This window comes from Notechis scutatus, chromosome 4 (genome assembly GCF_049901735.1).
Source record: "Notechis scutatus isolate UNSWTSFEM ecotype Mainland chromosome 4, rNotScu1.2, whole genome shotgun sequence".
In the NCBI taxonomy this organism is placed as follows: domain Eukaryota; kingdom Metazoa; phylum Chordata; class Lepidosauria; order Squamata; family Elapidae; genus Notechis; species Notechis scutatus.
The window spans coordinates 115,108,337-115,130,958 of record NC_142012.1 but is presented as its reverse complement, the minus strand read 5'-3'; the positions used below and the strand labels follow the sequence as shown (position 1 = coordinate 115,130,958).

General features: G+C 31.6%; 1 protein-coding gene across 5 annotated transcripts in view; it reads left to right on the top strand.

Moving 5' to 3' along the window:
* Positions 1 to 22,622, top strand: part of ATRNL1 (attractin like 1) — a 530,678-nt gene that overhangs the window by 162,416 nt on the left and 345,640 nt on the right. For all 5 annotated transcript variants that reach the window (XM_087964472.1, XM_087964473.1, XM_087964474.1 and 2 more), the window contains exons 19-20: positions 9 to 146; positions 5,943 to 6,036. In XM_087964472.1, coding sequence (XP_087820598.1) covers positions 9 to 146; positions 5,943 to 6,036 — 232 coding nt within the window. The remainder of the gene's footprint in view (positions 1 to 8; positions 147 to 5,942; positions 6,037 to 22,622) is intronic.

Sequence of the window (22,622 nt, the reverse complement as noted above, 5' to 3'; positions counted from 1 at the left end):
AATTGCAGCTTGCCAATGTAATGGACATAGCACCTGCATTAATGGCAATGTATGTGACCAATGCAAAAATCTAACTACTGGAAAACAGTGTGAAACATGCATGCCCGGTTATTATGGAGATCCAACAAATGGAGGACAGTGCACAGGTAATGTTGAAAAGTTTTTCAAGTTCACAAAGTTCTAGTGTTATGGATGTACCCGATATATAAATGGGCACAGTTGAGTTAAATAAATGAATATTTGAAAATTGGGTGATACTTTGATGCTGTGATGAAAACTATAGGCATAAAGAAAGTTCTGTTGGACATTGATTTTATAACATTAGATGGTAGTACACCATTTATGTAATTTTACCTATTTTAATATTTCTCTCATTTTCAGATATGTTTTGAATCTTGTGACATTCTGCTATCTTCATTTTAGCTTGTAGAGGAACATTGACAGAAATACTTTCCCTTAATATGACATTTTTATTCTGAGTTCTATACTGAACCTTATGCTTTATAAAACTGGCTGATAGACAAGTATTTATCCTTCAAATAGAAAGAAGATGCATTACCAATCCTGAGAATATCCTAAAGAACATGATTATGTCACTGAAAACTCAATGGTTTAAATTGTGTTTAATGTAATGTATAAAAACTGTCTGTGAACTGTCTATAGAAACAGATTCACTAGTAAGTATGACAGTTTATTTTCATATCATTTTATTATAATATAAATTATTGATAACTAACCTTGGGAAAAATATAGGTTCATTTTTCTTGCTTAAAGTATAACAAAGACCAGAGCTTTTTTAAAAAAGAATGAAAATGACGAAGGTAACCATAGTTCATCAGCTGATGCAATTATTTTTAGAAAAATTGGAGAAGGGGACATATGTTGCTCTATCCCCCAATAATATACTCTATTGTTTGAGCAGGGATAGAAAAGATATAGATGATATGGCTGATTAAATTATCAAAGGTGTCCTTTTATTCAACTGTTTTTATTAAATTAACTAAAAATAAAATAAAATGTCTTCAATATCTTTAATGAATACTTCAGAGGATGTTATTGAAATGTCCATGTAGTCAAGCTGCCAGAAAGGGAAATAAAGCATATTGAACCAGGAGGCTAGGAAATTAGAAGGTAATTCTGATTTAAATAAAAACCAAAGACTATCATGATCCTATTTTGTGTAGAAAAGTGGTTTCTTGAACTGACTTAATTTCTGCTTTGGAGGAAATTCTAATAATGTAGGTTACAAATTCATGCAAAAATGCATGAATACATGAAGGTTTTGTATATAATTAATTTAACAGACAAGAGCATGGTGATCTTATTCCTAGATTTATTTCTTTTTATGTTATTAGATCTGTCTACCAAATCCAAACTGCCTCATGACAGTTTACTAAATAACAGTTATCCAGTATAACATAAAAAATAAGTAGATATGATACATTGCTTTAAAATATAAAAAATAATGATGAATGGATTCAATCACGTAGTTGCTGTTTTATTTTGAATTCATTTACTGAATGAATAATTGTTGATGTTGAAATATTTAAGAAAAAATAGAGCCCTATTTACCCTATAAGATTTTGTATATTTGCAGTTCTGTATTTACATCTGAGAATAAACTTTATTTAAATGAATGGAATTTATTTTTGAGTACAATCTATATGATTGCTTGATTATATTAGTAAACTGATAAATTTAAAATCAGCAAAAAGGAATTGCATAATTAAAAGATAATATAACAGAAAAAGCAGAGGATTTTAAATTCTTAGGGTATTTACTCTTCAGCTAATCTTAACTTGGAAAATTTAAATCAGAGTGCACAGATACAGAAACCTATAGCTCTATTCCTCAGTGATAGTTTTGCCAGCAGCAGTAAAAGTCTTTAAGGTATTAAAGAAAATGCTTTGCATGCATAATTTTGGGGGTTGAAGAACTTGAGAGTATTAAACGTGGTCCAAAATAAATTGATCAATGTAATGCTTTGCATTGACTTGATGTTGTCCAAAGGCACTTTTACATTTACAAACTGCTTTCAGTTCCTTAGAGATATCATATGTCTGAGAACTTGCCAGCTAAAATATTGATTAAAAGTAAACTGTATGAAAGACTCTCACAAACATTAATTCTCAAGGACAAGTTCATTTTTTCTTCAGAAAAATCAAAGAATAATTACAGATTTAAATTTTCATCTCATTTCTGTTTCAACAAGGTTATATCTCTAGAGATAAAAAAATTATATGAGATCTATGGTGGGACTAAATAGTATCTCTTACAGTTCTATAGAAAGTCTATGCAGAGACCTTCACTTTTATGCCAGTTAAATTCCTTTACTAATATTTGGTGTGCCCTAGGGAATAGTTTCTTGATGCCGCCTCGGTTCCAACATGCTGCATCCATGGTCTTGAAGGACAACGCACGCCATCTTTCATGGCTCCCGGTGACGTTTCGGAGGAGCCTTCAAGAAAGCCAGCCCCGCCGAGCCCTTTTCGGAAATGGCTTTCCAGCTGTCACCCGCTCCGCCCACCCCCCTTTTAACACAGCGCTCCGGTGAGCCTCCGAAAGCCACATCAAAAGAGCGCCCCAGCAACCCCGGCCGGGAAGGCTTGCTGCCCGGACCAGCCAGGGGACCCCTGCCAGAGAATAGTTCTTGCATGCTGCCTTCTTTGCAATGCCATCTATAGTTTGGGAGGACAGATTTAAGAACATCTCTCTTTTCTTTAGTTTCTGTTGAGGAGATTCAAGAAAACCAGTTTTCTGTATTTTGTCACGTTTCTCCATATACTATACCTCTCTTAGCACTCAACATTAACACTCATCTGGCAGCATGCTGACTGGACCAGCCAGATGAGGAAAGGAGATAACTATTGATAGTAGACTGCTGCGATGAAAGGTCTAAGAAAATTGCTTATTTTTGCTCAGTGGCAGTTTTTATAACGAGAACTTGGACCTATTTTAGGAATTGTTGTTGAATTCATTGTAATTCATAGGCATTGATTTGTCTATAAACATAATTAGGAATGTTTTATTTATGTTTATGTACTTTTGTATGATATAACAGTTTTGATCTCTGTTCTGAAATAACTAAACCAATAATATAGTTTGCTGTAAAAGCTACTGTTTATAATAATTAATTGTTGATATTTAAAACATTAATTTTACTTTGGCCACCTAATGAGAAGGAAGAACTCACTGGAGAAGAGACTAATGTTGGGAAAGATTGAGGGCAATAGAGTAAGGGACGACAGAGAATGAGGTGGCTGAAAGAAGTCACTGAAGCAGTAAGTGTGAGCTTAAATGGACTCCAGAAGATGATAGAGGACAGGAAGGCCTGGAGGAATGTTGTCCATGGGGTCGCGATGGGTCAGACACAACTTCGCAACTAAGAACAACAACAAAAAAAGCCCGTTTATTTATCATCTTTGAGAAAATAAATAGTAAATCATTTTTTTTATTTTGAGTTCAGTTTGCTTCATAGTTATTCAGAACAATATTTTTCAGAACAATTTCAACAAAGAAGAAATATATTTAATTATATAATCGCTTGGCATTTTTTATTGTTTATTTATCAATTGTGTTTCAGAATTTTATTGCTTCTCAGTGAATTGATGGTAATGTTCTCTTGATTAGATAGGCAATAAAATAACAGTAATCCCAATTTAAGACTACAAATGAAAGACGATATCAAGTGCATTATTCTTTTCAATTACCTTGCTCTGATTAAATGATGTTGTTGATTATGATACAAGTCAGACTTTTAGGGAAAAAAATCCTAGCATTATTATTAAATTTCTATGCCATGGGTTTTTCTTTAAAGCACGTCTACTATTGCAGTGTGAATGAGATTGTACTGTTGGTTATTACACTTATTATACATCTGTCCAAGTCTACCGAATACTTTCTTCACACAATGGATTTTCCATTATTTTTCTGTATTCTCTCCCCAGCATACCCCATCAGCCTTGAGAATAATAAGAGGTTATGGTACAACAGGCAGTCAGTAGAGAGAAGAGTTGAAAAGTGAATTATTTGTGCTAAAGAGGCATGACTTTTCTGCTCACAAATGACAGCAGAACATTAATTCTAGTATAAGCAACAGGGGCTTTTTAGCTAAAAGAAGTCAAATTCTCAGTTAAATCCTTGATGCTTTGCCTCTTTCACAGTTATTGCAGTGATTTATATCTTGTCCTATCCTAGCTCCTTGTTTTTAAAAAGGGCTAATTAATGTCTACGCCACTTAATTCATTTAGTATATATTAATTGAAGTTAAAAATGGCAAATATTAAGCTATAAGTTTACATTACAATTTTTTGTACTATATATCTTGTTACCAATGTTGAATGAAAATTTCAAGTACATTTTACAGAAAATACTCCAAAGTTTTATGGGGGTAGCTGCAGCTAGTGTTACTTTAGAGAAAGTGCATCCTTATAATTTATACTTATAGTTTATTCCTGTTGAACATTTTCTTTAATAACATTGATAAAGATAAATAACATTGTCAGTTTTAAAATGTAGATGCATGAAGAATTAGGATTGGTGCATAGCATACATCTGTTGCTCTGATTTAAGTCATAAAATACCTTAAGCTATTCTGGCCTTTTCCTAACTGCAACCTTTATTTTCTAAGGTTGGCACTGTAAAGAGGAGGTGGCTTGAAGTTGCTATGCAACATTACTGCTGTGGGCAGTTCTCTTGGGTGTGCTTGGCCTGGTGATAAAGTAGCAAATGATCAGGATATTGTTAGTTGACATTTTCCGGTTTCAAATCTGTTCAGGAAAAAGGTTATTTTCTCTCTTTCAAAGGAAATCAGAGATATAAGAGTTGGAATGGAAAGAAAATAACAAGCTAAAAATTGTAAGGTGGCGTTTAAATTATAATGTCCTTGCTTAATGACTCAACAACAATCAGTAACTTTTGGGAGCGCTGTCCCTAAATGGTGCTGTCATATGACAGACTACATTACAGCTGCAATGTTTGGTGATGGAAATTCCAGCCCAGTTACTGTCATTATACAAGGACTTTTGATATTCCATCACAAACAGTCAAACACGACTTAGTGACTGGACAACAAATATCATCATATAATGACAGTATTTGGATTGGCTTTCAGCTAGACTCAACAATACATCTCATTATCAGAAGATAATGATAAACTATTTTCATATTGTTGCTAAGAATATTAGATGTTTCAGGACAAATAGACTCATGCTTAAGGTTTCTTTAAACCTTGCTGAAGGAAATATTTGGTTCTTTGCTTATAAAAAAGCTAGTCCTCACTTGTGGCTTGAATGAATGCATTTTCTTGTTCTGAGATAGTGTGTTTTATATGATTCTTAATTGATTAGTTGAATATCTCTTTTTTGCTTTATTTATCTATCCAGCCAATTCTGGAATATCATTAAGTATTTTGCCAAACATTTGGTTGAATGTTTTATTTATTTTTAAGTGCTTACAGAGATATGGAAAGTGATAATTTCTTGGGCTTAATGTTGATTTCTGCAAATGTTATTGCTTATTAGTTATTAGTTATATTTATTAGTTATATTTATTATATTTGGTAAAAGAACAAATATGAGATAACTCCCCCCAAAATTATAGAACTATATACGTAAGAACTTTAAAGTCTTAAGCTAGCTTCTGTGCTAAACACTGTGCCTCTATTTACACTTTTTACCCTCCCCCTCTTCCTCTTTTTCTTTGCAAGAAGGAAATTGCATTGGAAAATAAAAAGTTTTTTTTTTAAAATCAGTACAGTATATCCTCTTTTCTATTAGTTAAAACCCAATGAGACTGAATGATCCCTTGGTTTTTTTTTTGAGGGGCGGCTGTTTAATGTTCAGGTCATAATCATTGTTCTATCAAATATATAGTCTTGATATACAAAGTATTGTATTAAAAATAATTGTAATGTAACTGTTAAACCCTTTCTGATTTTATAGCCTGCACATGCAGTGGTCATGCAAATATATGTCACATGCAAACAGGAAAATGCTTCTGTACAACAAAAGGAATCAAAGGAGACCAGTGTCAACTGTAAGTAAAAATGTTAAAATCTTAATTTAAATCTAATGTTTATGCATAGCTCATACGTTGAATTTAATTTTGTCAATATTTGTGACGTGATAAATTATCATTGCAAAATCAGTTCCTCTATAGATATTCTTTATATAAACCCTATTTTGTTGTTGTGATGTAAAAAATGTTGCATATATTAACGTTTCAAGAATTATTTATCTTAAATATCTAGAAAAAGTTCCATACATTCAACTATTATATTTTCAAAACTATGCTTCAAAATACATAATATAAAAGTCTGATTTCTTTTTGACATGCAAGAATACATCATGCCAGAACATATTAAAGCCTGGATCAATTCTGTTGCCAGTCTTTGTTTGTAATTAAGGGAATCTAGAATTATCAAATGCCAATGTATAGGTCAATACTTCTGTGACTGCCTTAATTTCTGTTTGCCTCAGACTCAAAGTTCTTGGAAGTACTCTTGATTTCTGAGATATGAGATATGTTTAAGAAGCACAGCCTTCTTTATGGTTTTATTACAACATTTTACTGGTGTTTTGGAAGAAGGCTAAGTTCTCCCATGTATAGTGTGATTCAATTTAAGTTAATAGGATAGGACCTGCAGTTCTCAGACTAAGGGCAGATTTTCTCAGGGACTTCTTGAAGGAAATGGGTAACTTTTCTTAACTTCATTTGTCTATTTAATATTCATTAATAAAATATCAAATCAATATCTTTAGCTCATACACCATGTGAAAAAACTTATTGATAATAAATCAAAACAGAAAACTAATGGAGCAAACCTGTACTAATAGCATATAAAGCTTAATCTTTATGCTTAAATTTAAGTAACTTAACTCTTTCTGAACATTCCTTGAGGTATTCAATATAAATGATAACACATTGTGTGGAACTGATAATCACCCTAATATCATAATAAAAATATATTTAATATTTTATGATTCTTTATCATTGAATGGTTAATGTGATAAATCATAACAAATAATTTTGTTGGATTACAGATAATTTCAAATAGTTTCACTGGATTACAATAACAATGTATGTGGCACAGTTATTGCTGAAGGTTTTTTACATGTACCAATATATCTATCTCATAAAAACTTAAGTTGGTCATTTACTAACATTTAGAGAAGTTCCATTATGATGAAACTGTTATATTAATATAGTGTTAATATGATAAACTATCTAGGTGATTTTCAGAGGGATTTCGTTGATAACCTAAATTTTTTGCTGATAATTTACAGTATCAGTTTAAAAATGGGAGTAGTACCAATGGTATGAATCTGATGATGGCTTTGCAAGTATGCAGGCATAAGTTATCAATTTCTAATATTCTGGAAATTCTTTTTCAGTATCACATTAGAATTAATTCATAAAATGAAATATTCTTATGCTTCTGCTTTAATTAGTGCCATTTTATTTTTAAAACAGGAACACACTGGCATCAACATTGAATGCATGTATTACATTGATTTCACACCAAGGGGAATTAATTGTCGATCCATAATTATCTTTTAGAGACAGATTCTTGTAAATTTGGGTAAACATTTTATCTTTCAAAATGTGGCTAAGTGTTGCACAGTTAATTAATTATTCTCATTTGGACAATAAAAGTGTCTTCATGTACTTCAAATACTTCGTATTTAGATTAATTTACCTTATTCCATTGCCTTTATTTACAAATTTAAGAATGACCTGAGAGGACATAATAGAAGAATGAATAGCTAGCACTATAACTCAGTGTCATCCATTATGTTCATTTCCTAGCAGATTGGTAGCTAAATCCATATGTAATATGACTTGAGCTGAACTGTCTTAGTTATAGTTATGTTTGATACTGCATCTGTCTCTTCTTTAAGCAACCATTTTCTTTTATTGTGAATAAAATTATTCTGAAATTAACCTTTGATTCTTTTCTTTAAAAATATACAAATCTTTAATTTTTATTAATGGTGAAGTTAAATATAAAACCTTTAAATGAGAAGCCATGGGACTGTCATATATCTATAATTTGATAATTTATCAAGTAAATTATCAGATGGATAGAGAATTTTCAATATTGAACAATCAGTTGCCTAGTAACCAAATTACCGTTTTTTATCTAATCTGTCTTTTCTGAAAATGATCAGCTGCAACAGTGTTTACCTGTAGTCAGGTAACACGGAGAAGCCAGTAAACAGCCAGAAGTCACATATAAGGAGATTATAATAAAAGGATTAAAAGAAATAAGCAATAAATTGGCATTCAGAATCTAGTTATGTAATTTCTTCAAGGTTCTAAAGGCCATTTTCAGCAATTAGAAGAATTCTAGCAATATGACTCAGTTCTTAAATTGTATTTATAATTGGCATTTCTTTTATACATTCTATTATTCCTGTTTATTTGAATAATGTCTAAAAGTGAAACTGACATTAGACTGAAAAGAGAGCTGATAGAGAGTTTTAGATTGAAACCTAGAACAATCAATTTGAGAACCCTTCATTTCTTAAGTGGTAATTAAGCTCAAAATCTGAAAAATTGTTGCACAGAATGGAATAAAAAACAAATAGCAGTTCAAGTCATCATAATTGGTACTTAAATAATAGCATCTGGCACAGCTATTGAAAAGGGAATGGCAGAAGAAAAGGCCATAAAAGATACTAACCCTCATAATTATTAAAAAGACCTTAGTATTTTACAATTGCAATACTCTTACTTTTCTCCCTAAATAAATACATACCTTCCTGATTCCTGCACATATGCAAGTAATGCTGTTTGTTGTAACAGAAAATACGTATATTTATAAAACAAAATATGTTTTAACATATTTAATAAATAAAATATTTAATACTTAATGAAATATTAAACAAAATATGTTGTAATAAATAACTTGGAAATTATTTATTGCTTTTGAATGCTTAAATAGCTGTTCTAGCAACCTGTATCAAATTGAGTTAATGTTGTAGTGTGATCATTCTGTGAGTCGCCAGATAAATTTTCCATCTCTTAAGTGACCTACATGTGCAGTAAATGAACTATTTTCTCTGAGATATTCTTGAGGCTTATAAATTCTTGTTTGTGTCTCTCTGGAAATGTTGGATCTTAATCTTGATCAATTGATTCATTAAGAAATTACGCATTTTTCATTATTCTCATCTAAATATATTGATATTCTCCATCAAGATATATTGTTTAAGTCAACATCTAGTGATGTGAGATTTCTATTTGTATAGAGATCTCCTTGGGTCCTTGGTATTCTCTGAGATTGTTTTCTTGCAGATGTTTCAGTACCCAAACTAATAACATGATCAGTGCTGATAATGTTACCTAGTTTGGGTACTGAAACATCTGCAAGAAAACCAAGGATACCTCATTTCAAACTGGAGCTACAAATATTCTCCACTGATTTCTATGTATGATATGTATTTGAGGTGATCACCAGTTGAAGTAAGAATTGCATACAAGCTTATACAAACCATTATTCCTTATGTCAGAACAGCTTTTTGATAATTTTTTCTCTATTTTATGAAATCAGAAATATTAGTAGATGTGTCAGGAAAAAAAAGATATTTCTGACTCATGTATACAATGTGGTAAAGATAGTTTTATAATTCTTAATCATCCATGATGTACAAAAGGTGGCCTCAGGATACTTTTAAAAATACTTGGTATACTGCTTTGAGGAATAAAGAAGCAAAATGTAGCCCTATCTTGTTATCTGTTTGCAAACATTAAATAAACATAAAATAAATAATCATGCATTTATTAGCTTTGATAAGGAACATTTTGAAAATGGTTAATAACAGAAAATATAAGCAATGTACTTCTGTATGAAATGGTTTCTCTTACTACCTAAACAAATCAAACATAGCTTTGCCTTGTCAGGAAGAAGAAAATACAAAAGCTTTTACTAGATGTTTAACTTGAAAATGCATTCGATGATATGGATCAACAAGATTTGATGGATGGTAATAAAGCCTACTGGAAAATTTCCATCAGTTGTAATGCTCCTGTGTATAATTAATTACATGTCATCATTTTTGTTTGGCTTCCAGTAAAAACAAGTCTGAAATATTAACTTAATTTAAATAGGAATAGAAAACATGAAAGGGTGGGAAATGGTTTGTTCTTTAATCTGTCCTCATTTTAATCTATTCTGTCCTCATTTTAATCTATTATGTTTCATGTGATAATATATTCAGTGATCTATGAGTTGGATTTAAAACTTTATTATCACTATAATTATTCTGGTATTTCACATCTAATCATTGTATAGAACACATAAAAATGCAAGTTTAAAAACATACGTTTCTTCTAATCCAAGAAGTTGGAAATAGAAAAGAGGTGGGCAACTATGGCCCCTTTATGACTTGTGGACTTCAACTCCCAAAATTCCTGAGCTAGCATGGCTTGCTCAGGAATTTTGGGAGTTGAAGTCCATAATTCATAAAAGGGCCATAGCTGCCCACCCCCTGAAATAGAGGGTTATGAATATAAAGTTTGAATAAAGTAATCTTTCATGGTGATATGGAAAGGAAAACCAAATCTAGGAATTAGTACAGTATCTCAGTTTTCTCTGTGATTCTTCTTAAGAAAATGCTTATAAAAATATCTTGATATTTTCAATGAGATAATATAGGTTATGGAAAAACAATACGTAGATTTTAATATTGCAAGTACACTTTTGGATTCTGTCAAATTTTTAATTCCACCAAACACCATGAAAATAGATTTCTCCGTCATCAGACTTCCCCAAATTTGTCTTATGCAACCATTATTAAATACAATCTTGATAACACGGATGTTTGTGGCCAAGGTAAAAGTGCTCTAAATGTGTCAGAGCACAAAGGTTTTGAACACTATTATAAAAAATGTTTTACATTAAAATTAATATGGAACTAAAATAATGACTTTATTATTTTCTAAAAATTGAAAAGTTATGTGTGCTGTAGCTAGATAAGAAAGGAAACTGCCCTATTTTATTTATGGAAGCTGCTTCTTTGTTAATTGGGCATACAAGTATAATGACACACAGGTTGGAGATAGGAAAGTTCCTCTTAATGGTTTTGATAGATCGTTCCAAACTACATCATGCATGTTTAGAACAGGAAAGAAAATAAACTTGCTTTCATGAAGCAAGAGAAAAAGTTGAATTGGTATTGGGGATAGTACGTGTTTATTAGCAAGTTCCTAGTGTAGCAAAGATTGCTTTTTTCTTTTTATGGCTCTTAATGGATATAATATGCACCACCTACTGCTAGATTCATTTCCATTTTTCCCATCATTTAGGCAGCAGAGTGAAATGTGAATAAAGAAGAAAAATTTTAGTGACAGTGTTTATTTTTGAAAACAGAAAGTAGCTTTTCATGTTACATTTCCATCTTGTTTTGTAAGCTATCATTAACACCAGCTGCCCTAGCAATCATCGTAAAAAGAAAAATCTCAAATAAATGGCCTTGAAGAAATTAGCTGCCAACAAAGCTTTCTTCAAGTTTCTTTGTACATTCTGGGTTTTTTATTTTGTTAACAATGCCTGTTCATTTGCATTAATTGCTCTTATATTCTGCTTTTTTCATACGTTTATTACTTAACCTTCTTAATATGTTCTTCACATCATATCAACAACAAAATGTTGTTGGTTTCAGAAATTTATTTCCACATGTCTCAAAAATCATATCAGTAATTACCACTGTAAAGTGAAATAAAAAGAAAAATGCTTAATCGGGATCATTTATCAAAGATGGATGATCAAAAGTCTAAATTCATTTCTATAAGCTAATTAATAACAGTATATTATGTAATAATTATAGATCTTGTAAAAATGACTGAAAAGCACATAAGAATAGCAAATGATTGGGTATGCTCATATCACTCTTCTAATTACATTTTAGCCAATTTGATCTTGTGGTTAAGGCACCAGGCTAGAAACCAGGAGCTTGTGAATTCTAGTTCTGCTTTAAGGCTTGTAAGCTAACTGAGTGACTCTGGATCAGTTGCACTCTCAGTCCAACCAATCCCATTGTTACTGTGGGGAAAATAGGAGAAGAAAGGAGTGCTGGGTGTTTTCACTGACGAGCTATTTACAAAAAAAAAAAAAAAAAAAAAATGAAGGATACAACTGACTGACTGACTGACTGACTGACTGACTGACTGAAAGTAGATCAATTGTACTACAGGGATGAAATGTGAGGAATGTAACTTAATGCTACATGAAACAAAGAGAGGTAAATTTATATTTAATTTATATATATCCTATTGTAATGTTGTGGTTGATAGCCATAATATCTGGATCTTGTCAGAAAAATAATTCATGTGCATACTGACATGCATATGGCACTAGAATTTGGGAGATATTTACATCTCACATTGATGACTTCAGGTTTTTTCTGAGGTTCTGTGAACATGGCTGTAATATATTATTTGGCTAGTGAATGGATTAATGTTGGCTAAAGACAATGTTGTCTGATATTGCAAATAACTTCATTTGTTATTTTAATTAAAATTATAGTGCATCAAAATTAATTATAGCGGGGATAGGGAGATTGTGGCACTCAACTGGTTATTAGTAAAGTTTGTAATGTCATAAATTGACTATGTCTGCTCTAATTTGAACTTATTGCCTTTATTGTGAAAGGAAGTACAAGGGCTGACACTGTGGTATAAAGAAAATAATCTTACACTTAACACCCCAAAAACTTATAATTGACTTCAGGACAAAGAGAGATGTACATTTACCATTGTACATAAATGGTGAGGAAGTGGACAGGGTTGGTAGTTTTAAATTTTTGGACACTTACATCTTGGAGGACCTCTCATGGACTATGAATACTAACATGCTTGTAAAGAAGGTGCAGAAGAGGCTGTACTTCCTGAGAATGCTCAGGAAGATAAATCTATCTCAGTATCTACTTCTGTCCTACTACTGCAGCACCATTGAGCACTGACATACTGCATTCTTGTATGGTTTGGGAGCAGCTCTGTAGTGGACAAAAAATCTCTACAGAGAATCATTAAAACTGCTCAGAACATCATTGGGCTCCAGCTACCAGCCCTGGATGACATCTTTGCATCTCGCTGTTTGAGGAAGTTGCACAACATTTTCATACTCTTCCCATCCTGCTTACAATCTTTATGAACTGTTTCAGTCTGGCAGAAGATACAGAACAATTAAAACTCAGACCACACGTTTTCTGAATAATTTTTATCCCAGAGCTATAATTGCACTTAACAATGAACTTAAGGACCACCATCAGTGAGCTGTTGGACAGTATTACTTGGTCTGTTGTGTGGATGCTTATGTGTTTTTTAGAAGGCAGGGAATTTTGGCGGTGGGGAGATATTTGGGGATTGTCGTGTGTGTGCATGTTGAGTCTGGTCTCTGGGTGTTATGTGAATTTTGTTGTATGTATACTGTATATATACGTACAATGACAATAAATAATTCAATTCAATTCAATTATTGGATAATATTGTGTAAAATATTTTCATTATATTCATGTTGCTATATATCCCTATGTTGCTAGGGATATATGTTGCTATGAAGGGAGGCTCGGCCAATTATACATATGTTGTACTCTGACAATAAGGGTAATAATAATAATAATATTAAGTCACATAAATATTTAGCAGCTGTAAGTATAACAGATAAAATTGGCTAGAGGCTGAGGCCTAATATAAAAATAAAGCATTTTTAAAAGCCTTCAAAAATGAGGTAAGGTTTGCACATATCTATATGGTATCCATGAACACAGAAAGTGTGAAGCCTGAAATTGACATGCATAGCCATTTTATTTAGCTTTATTATATATTCCTTTTGTTTCTTTCTCTTTGCTGGTTATAGGGGAAGGGTTTTGGGCTTGCCACATTCCTAAGGTGGGAGAAGTGGAGATAGTCAATTGTTTAGGCTAGGTGGGAACAAAAGCTGATCCTACTGAGACCTGGAGGTGGAGATTGATGACATCAGGCAACATTGATTTACTTCTATTAGGGAATGTGACTTTTGGGAGTTGTTTATAATTTCCAATATTATGTGGTATAATTCCGGGTTGTGTCACATCCAGAATTACAACAGACGTTGCCAATTTGATGCTTTCCTAAATAAAAGAAATTGTTTTGAAAGATGGACTTTGCTCTTTCTTTTTAAATGGATTTCATCACTTAGAAACCTGACAGAAAGTTTCCAGGGTGCAAGCATTTCTAGAATTGGCTCACATGATTTTTTATAAAGCCATTCTTAGCAATCTTAAAAAATCTTACAAATATGCTGCTTTCTTACCTGCATTGACACCTTTACTAGGCTCTATAATTACTAATTTTCTTTTCTTTCTTTAAGAGGCAGACCATTCTCCACTCTTTACTGTCTTCTAATCTCTTGGACAACCTTGGTTTTATAGAACTTATCTGAAGATAATAAGCCCCAACAGCTCTACAGTCACTTCCTTCAAAATTCTAGGATATATTTCATCAAGGTTGTAGGACTTTGAAAGCATTCAGAAAAATAGAAAAAATTGTCTTCTTTGTTTTTTGACGTATTTGAAATAACTCCACTTGATTGGATTCCTCTCTCTTGTTAACTTTTGTCACTTCCCCTTTTGTTTTTTTCTGACTTTATGCTATATTTCTGAGTTGAAATCTTATAGATGCCTTTGATTTAGTCCTTCCTTACATTTGTAGTTAGCATCCTTCATTGATATTACTTTTTTGGTGAACCATATTGGCTCCTTTAGACGTCCTAATGTTTATCTTCATTGAGACAGCAGTGTTCTAAGTTTTTGTTTCAAGAAATCTCAGATGACTATAATACCTTTGCTTTTAAGATTTATTTTCCTATTGTATCTGACCTATCTAAAATTCATGATTTAAATTAAAGAATATATCATAGTTACAATTTTATACAGAAGCTGGGTATCATTGCACTGTTCTATATCCTGCCTTTCTAAAAACTATACTAAATTTAAACAGGTGGGCAATTTGTTTTCTACATTTATATGTAATCCTTGATCTAATTTAACCCCCAGTCTAATTTCAAACATTGTAATTGTCCTGTGAAAGATACAAGTTCATAAGAGCTATTTATCCCTTTGTAAGTTTTGTGCTTTCAGGTTAAAAGAAGTAAGTTTTATTTGCAAAAATTGGTTGTAAATAAGTCTTAGACTTTACTATTAGATCCATATTCTTATAGTCTTTGGATATATACATAGATTCTTTTAGTTTTATGTTTCAAGTACAAAAGGCAGGAGAAAGGAAATGCCATGTTGGGAGTGGTTTTCTAGACATTATGTTATTTAATATCTCTATAAAATTCCTATAGCTTTGCAGATCTATTTGGACCAGTACTATTGTATATTTTCAGGCTTATGAAATGAGCTTGAAGTCTTAGAATAATGTGAATTGCTATTTGGGGGTTACTTAAATGAGGACCTGACAATTTAGATTTACTGTTTCCTTTCCAAATTTTGTTCCTCTAATATGGTCTGCTTTTCATGATGTCAGATAAACCAGTAACAGAGAAAGTATGGCTGTAAAGATGCAACTTTTATGCAACTAAGAAGATTGCTTACTTCAGTTGGTTAAATAAAAAAATATTACAAGAAGTAAGCAAGAATTTGACAAATTTGCTGCTACAGACTGTCTTTCAGGAACAAGTACCTGAATAGATCCATTGTTTTAGAATACCAACGATACAGAAGCGGGATAATAACATAGTAAGGAATGAAAAATAATTTGCTCATGGCTTGTAAGCTTTTTATTGTGAGAAAACTATATTTTTCCTAGGTCTTTGTGTTTGTGTATGTAAACTTATTTCCTATTTGTAGTGTCTGTCTGTCTGTCTGTCGGTCTCTATCTATCTATCTATCTATCTATCTATCTATCTATCTATCTATCTATCTATCTATCTATCTATCTATCTATCTATCTATCTATCTATCTATCTATCTATCTATCTATCTATTGTATTTTACCAGTGGTGACAATGTATTTTTCTCAATTGTCCTTCTATCTTTAGTAATCAGAGTTGTCTTTGTGTTTGATACTGTAAAACTGCATCTCCTGTTCTGCCTTTTCTCTTTGCCTATTCAGTGACATAAGTCAATTTTCCACCTTTCTCTCCAGTATAATTACACTAACAAAGCTGAGATTTGTACATGTTTGGCTTTCAGCTGTTTGGCACATTTCAATTTAAATTTCTGTTATTCTTACTTTGGCATTATACTTTCATATTCTTAATGTCAAAATTCCTTGTACTGCTCTTGTACTGCTTCAGATATCATAGTAAACTGTTGCTATCATCGTGAGATCAAATGGTGAAGCTTTCACATTTCATATTCCTCTCTTTTGGGAGAACATGGGAAGGTAATTGAAAGTTTTTGTTCCTAGCTTATAATTACCTGCATCTTTTTCAGTCAAACTCCACCCCCCCATCCAACTTCTGATATGCATTTTCCCCCTTTTGGGAGTAGTGAGGAAAAAGATGAGAAAGAAATCTATTTGTATGTTAATTTACTGTATAACTGAAACCAGTTATATTACATTTTAAACATGAAGAGATTGTTTCCAAAGTGGGGAAAAATGGCTTCTCATATAGTTACATAATATTCTGAAAGAAGGAAGGAAAATTGTTTGTCCATCTGTATCAGGGGTAGTCAACCTTTTTATACCTACCACCCACTTTTGTATCTTTGTTAATAGTAAAATTTTCTCTAACCGCCCACCGGTTCCACAGTAATGGTGATTTATAAAGTAGGGGACAAAACCCCTACCACCCACCATGAAAGCTGGAATGCCCACTAGTGGGCAGTAGGGACCAGGTTGATTACCACTGGTCTAAATTGATCTTTAGAAATCTATTAATGTGGCAGGCTTTAGAAGTTTAAGCTTTATTTAAAGAAGTAAAATCTTCCCTGAACTTACCACAACTGCAGCTATAGTTATATGGGCACATCAGCTCAAGTTTTCTTGACAAATCAAACTGTTTACCACAGCATTCTTCAGAGATCTTTTTCAAGCCAATCTGTGTTCCTGTTATTCCATTATGTGCAAATACTAATTTGACTTTTGAGCCCAAAGACATGCTATTAATCTATTTTTTTTGCAAAGCTTGCCGATAGGTATTAGTTTTATATTTTTTTTCAAGGTATAAGACTTTTTTTTTAAAAAAAATGGTAACCTCTTCTCACTAATGGAAATAGTTGTGTAATGGTATTAGGGTGCACTTTTTTGTTACAATCTAAATGTAATTTTCAGGGTGATGTTTGTACATACAATTCAACAGCAAAATTCAATAGCTTTTCTATTGTTACATTTCATTAGAATTCTTCAAATTGACTGTTTTATATTCCCCTGAACATTGGTGGACAAACTGCAGAGCAGGAATAAATGCAATGTAAAATGAATTACTGTTAAATGAAAGTAGTTATTTTCATGCAAAATTATTTTGATATCCAAATTTGGAATGAGAGCAAGGGACAATAACACATGATTTGTAAGATTAAGAGAAGGAAGCTAAATTATTGGTGTATTCTAATAGTATAAGATTTTATCATTTTCTTTCAGTAAAAAGAAATGTGTTTAGCTAATAAAAATAATTGTGAAAATGTGGACTTAACATATATTATTATGGTTCAAGACTGGACATGATGCTGGTTTGCAAACCAACTTGCTTGAATTAAATTTCTATCTGTAAATCTGAGCTTATTATTCTTTAATGTCTTCAAGTGCAATATTTAAATAGAGTTATTCACCACACATTGAATTAGAAAGGAGAAAGAAAAATGACTTAGCAGACACTGGAACAATTCACCAGTCATAACTGAATCGTAGGCATCCCACTATGAATAAGCTTTTTTTTTTTAACTTTCTGATTCTTCATATTATACTTGGTTTATTTGCAAATGATAAAATGGCATTCATGAGGATGTTATAGTATTCAAGACCACAGCTTATTTTTGGTTTTCTAAAGTTGACTTGGCCATAATATCTCAATTGAGTCAGTAATTGAGAGTTCTGGTTGATTTGCAGCCATAATATTCCACAGGACCATGACAAGGAAAACCTTATTTGCTGAGTCTTTGGCATTATCATTTATACCTCCTTCTTATCACCATTTATAAGAATGCACAAACTCACCAAAAGCAAATTTAGAAATAATGCAAAGTATATTATTATTATCATCATCATCATATTGTTGACAAACTACTTTTAAATACCCAGAAATAAAACTATAGTTAAAGGACTATATGCAGATTACATAAGGTGTCCTTAATTTAATCATCAAACTAACTGATAGCCTTGACTAAATGGATAGAAATTATTCGTTAGATATATTTACAGAATTTCTATCTTAGATAGAATTATCTTAGATAATTCAGAGAAATCAGATGGTTCCTTACTTGAGTTTAGAATTAGAGTCTTTATCTGAAAAAGACTTCAGAAACAATTCCTGAAAAAGAGGAAACTTTTTAAAATTTCTTTTCACATGTCTTATTTTGTTACCAATAGAAGAAAAGTACTAATTATTTAGTATATACTCCTGTCCTTCATTTTTTTATTGGAAGAAAAGCCACTTGATTTTTGATTGGATTTTTAGTTCAGACCAATGTTCTTTTTTCTAAAAACAACCTACTATGTAATGACACATTCTGCCTGAGTAACTGAAACATGGTGTTGAAATGAAAGTAGAAAATTAAAATGTCATTCTCTATATTTGTCTTATTAATTATAGAAATTATAGAGTACAATTGATATTTCAGACTCTGTATTTCTTAAATAGTTCAAAATCTGGACTTTGTGTCTACTTGAAGTATGAATGTTCTTTTACATTAAATATGAAAGAAAAACTATTTGAAAAATAAAAGTGGAAACAGAATATAGCAGTCTGAAAATATTGGCAGATATCTTGTTTATTGTTAATGTTTGCATAAGGATATTAAATGCCATTTTTTAAGAAGGCAATTGAGGTTTTCTTGTATTTAAGCTGAACAATTATAGTAAAATAATATTTTAGTTCTTTAAACACAAAAAAGATTCAGTCCATGCATATCACTAAGTTGGCGGTCTCAACATTTGTGATATTGAAGCTCCATTTTTGTTTTAGTTTTAAATGTTCCTTTTATTCCACAATGTTAATGCAATGAATGGGAAAAGCCTGAAACATTAATCTGTGTCACAAATTACTACCCATTACTACTACTCAAGTCCTTCCAGGACTGTACCATAAAACAGAGAAGGTTGAAGTTTCAATGATTTCCAAGTGTCAATTATAAAAGAAAGTATTGGAAGACTGGAGTAGAAAAGTATCTCAAAAATATCTAACACATCATTTAGCAAGAGACTAGTATAAATAATTATAATATGACCCAAAGAAAACCAGAGCTAATAACAGATGAAAGCTACTAGGAGCCAAATGAAAAATTCAACTTGGATAATATCTGAAAATTGAGGTGAGTTGTAACTTTGAAAAAAAGTTAATAATCAGAAAGCTAACCTTTCCTGTTATCTTTAAGATTATCTGGTAAGATGTTTACAAATAGTAAATGTCTGTTTCTGAGACAGAATCTTTTTCTGAGTTAGAGTTTTACCAAACTTTAAGTTTGTTATTTTATTCAATACATAAAAATCCTAATTTCATTTGACATTTTGAAGTTAAACAATAAATGCAAGTTACAGTATTATTTGTTTCCCAATTCTGCATCATTTGTTGAACTATTTTATCCATGTTGTGGAGCATGGAACTTAGAAAGAATAGACTATTGTATGTTGCATGTTCTACAACATGGGTATAATTTTTCCCAATATCATGTTGTGTTACTCAAACATACATAAAAATTCCAGACCAGGAGAAGATTTGGTTTTGGCAACAATAGTAGGATCATTTTAATGCACCCCCCTCCCAAATCACCACCACACTTTCCATATTTTGTTCAGCAATATTCAAACAAAGAACTGGTTCCATCCAATGTTCATCTACAGAGGGATAGGAAAGGGGGAAATAATTGTGTTATTAATAATGTTCTAACAGGAATACATTTCCACTGCATAATTCATCTGAAGAATTTCTTAATGAATTAATAAATAGAATGAATTTTGAGAAGTACACATGGAACATGTGGTAGTTTCTGTCAGTGTTATACAATTACAATACTGTGTGAAATTTTGTGAATTTCATCTGGAGAAATTGTATAAATCTTTATGCAATATCCTGTGCAAACAAAAATACTACTCTTTTTTTATGGAAACCTGGAAAAAAGCCCAGTATGCTTTCCACCTACAGAAGATATTTCTGAATAGAATCCTCAATAGTAAGCCAAAATAAATCCATTATTCCAAAATATATTTGAAAACTGTTATGCCAAAAAATGTATTGCCAGACAAATGGATAAAACATAAAATATTCCAAACCAGCCTAATTTATCACAGCCATAAGTAAGAATGCATAATATTCTAGTAGAAATATATTATCATGAAATCAAACAGAATCTGTTTTAAGACTGACAAGCAGGAGACATATGCAGAAATAATTATTTTAATTGTGACAGCCAACATATTGAATTTTGCTGGATTTTCTTCTACCCAGCTATCTTGTTTTCCACGGCAATGAATCAGAACAAATTGCACTTCAATCATGTTTTGAATATGCCATTTTATTTTCCTTAAAAAAATGATAGTATCTGTTCTAAACAGTGCTACCAAGATTAGCTAGGGCCAGGTAAAGGTTAGAAAAAGGCCACATGCAAACATTGCTTCCTGAGTTCCACCTATCTTAAGATTGTCTCTCAAGAATCAACTAATATTCTGAGGAAACCTTCAGTTGTGTAAGGTTAGGCATTTGCTACTTTTGCTCAAGTCTATGAGCTGACAGAAATATAGTTGTCCTTTTTTCTGATTGTCCATTCCTTTCTTCTGTTTCATACCATTTTTATTTTGTTTATAGATTTATTAACAATATTGGATCATTTGCCTGTATCATATCATTTAAAACAAGGGTGATTTTTGTTTGAAAAACAAAATTATTAACATGTCAGCATGTTAATATTTTGATAGCCTATTAGAATTTGCAATTGTTAGCTTGTTTCTCCAAGCAACTGATTATTTGACTCAGTTTGCCCTCTAGAGAATGGTCATATGTTTTGTTTTCATTTCAAACCATGTTGTAAACCATTTTGATAATAAAAATCTTGCTCTAATCTACATATACATAAAGTTAATTTTCAATTTGGATAAATTAGATCTTATCCATATCTTACTCAAATATATTTTAATATGTTATACATTTAAACAAACACTATTGAAATTAAGTATCCTAATATCAGTAAGTATCTATATTTTGGATACTCAAAAAAGGAAGAGGAGAAATGTGTAGAAAATAAGATATGAGTATAGTGACCTATTTGTAGACATGGAACATTGACAAATGTTGAACAGCAGCATGTACTTGACTTTCAAAGAGGTCAATAGAGAACTTAGAAAATACTATAAATAGCTGGATTAATGTGATAGATTGAATCTTATTGGAACACATTTATAGATTTTATAGTTAATTTTAAAAATGTTCTTGCATTTTGTTCTTAGAAATGTGCTTTTGGTGTCATGGCAAGGCACTAATGCTTTCTGAAATAAAATAAGCATATGTTTGAACATTTAAATATATTAAATGTTCTTGTATTAGTCACAAACAAATAGGAAAACAATGGGAAAATACTGAGATAAGTTCAGCTCCCTTGTATATTGAAATGAGTAAGAAAGTGATGATTAAAAGAGGTCAATTTCTTGTAAAGAAGACGGGAATTTTTAGATTTCCAAGATTGATTTCACTCTTATGTATAGACCAGGTAGGAAAGATGAGCTAATTCTACTGTATTGTAATATTACATTAGCAGAATGTTACTACAAATACTTGTCTCCACTTTTATAGCTCAAGAAACTAGGAAGGCTCTTGTTTGAGCTTCTTGCCACACATTCCTGCTGCAGGCTAAGCTGTTGTTTATCTAATCATTACTTTGGCCATGCCTGGGTATCCTATATCCCAAAGTCATTCTCACCTACCATTATATACATTTAAATTATAAATGAATGTGTTACTGAGGAAAGCAACAAAACTAGTTTTCACATTTCTTGTCCAGTGACTACTATTGATATATTCTGTTCTGCCAAACCATTAGAAGTAGTCATTATGTTGTCCTTCAAGGTATACAAAGAAGTTATTTGAAACATAAAAGGAAAAAAGCTTTACTAAACAACAAACTAAAGTCTAAAATACTACGAAAGAAACTAATTGTGTTAAATATCTTAAAATTATTATGTGCAAGAATGCCATCATTTTAGAATTTTAGGAATGAATGTATATATGTATGTACTGCATGTATGTATATATGTATGTATGTATATATGTAAATGATTACATGGTAGTAATGAGACAGTTAACCTCCCCCATTCTCTTATAAATTAAGTCAATTCCTTGTAGAAAGATTGAAATAAGGCCAATGATGGCAGATTATCTGTTCCAGAGTTAGACATGAAAAGTGACCTTTCAGAGTTTAATTTGATTTGATTAGCATTATTCTGGCTGCAGGTAATCGTTCCCTATGTTTGTCTTATGCTTGCAA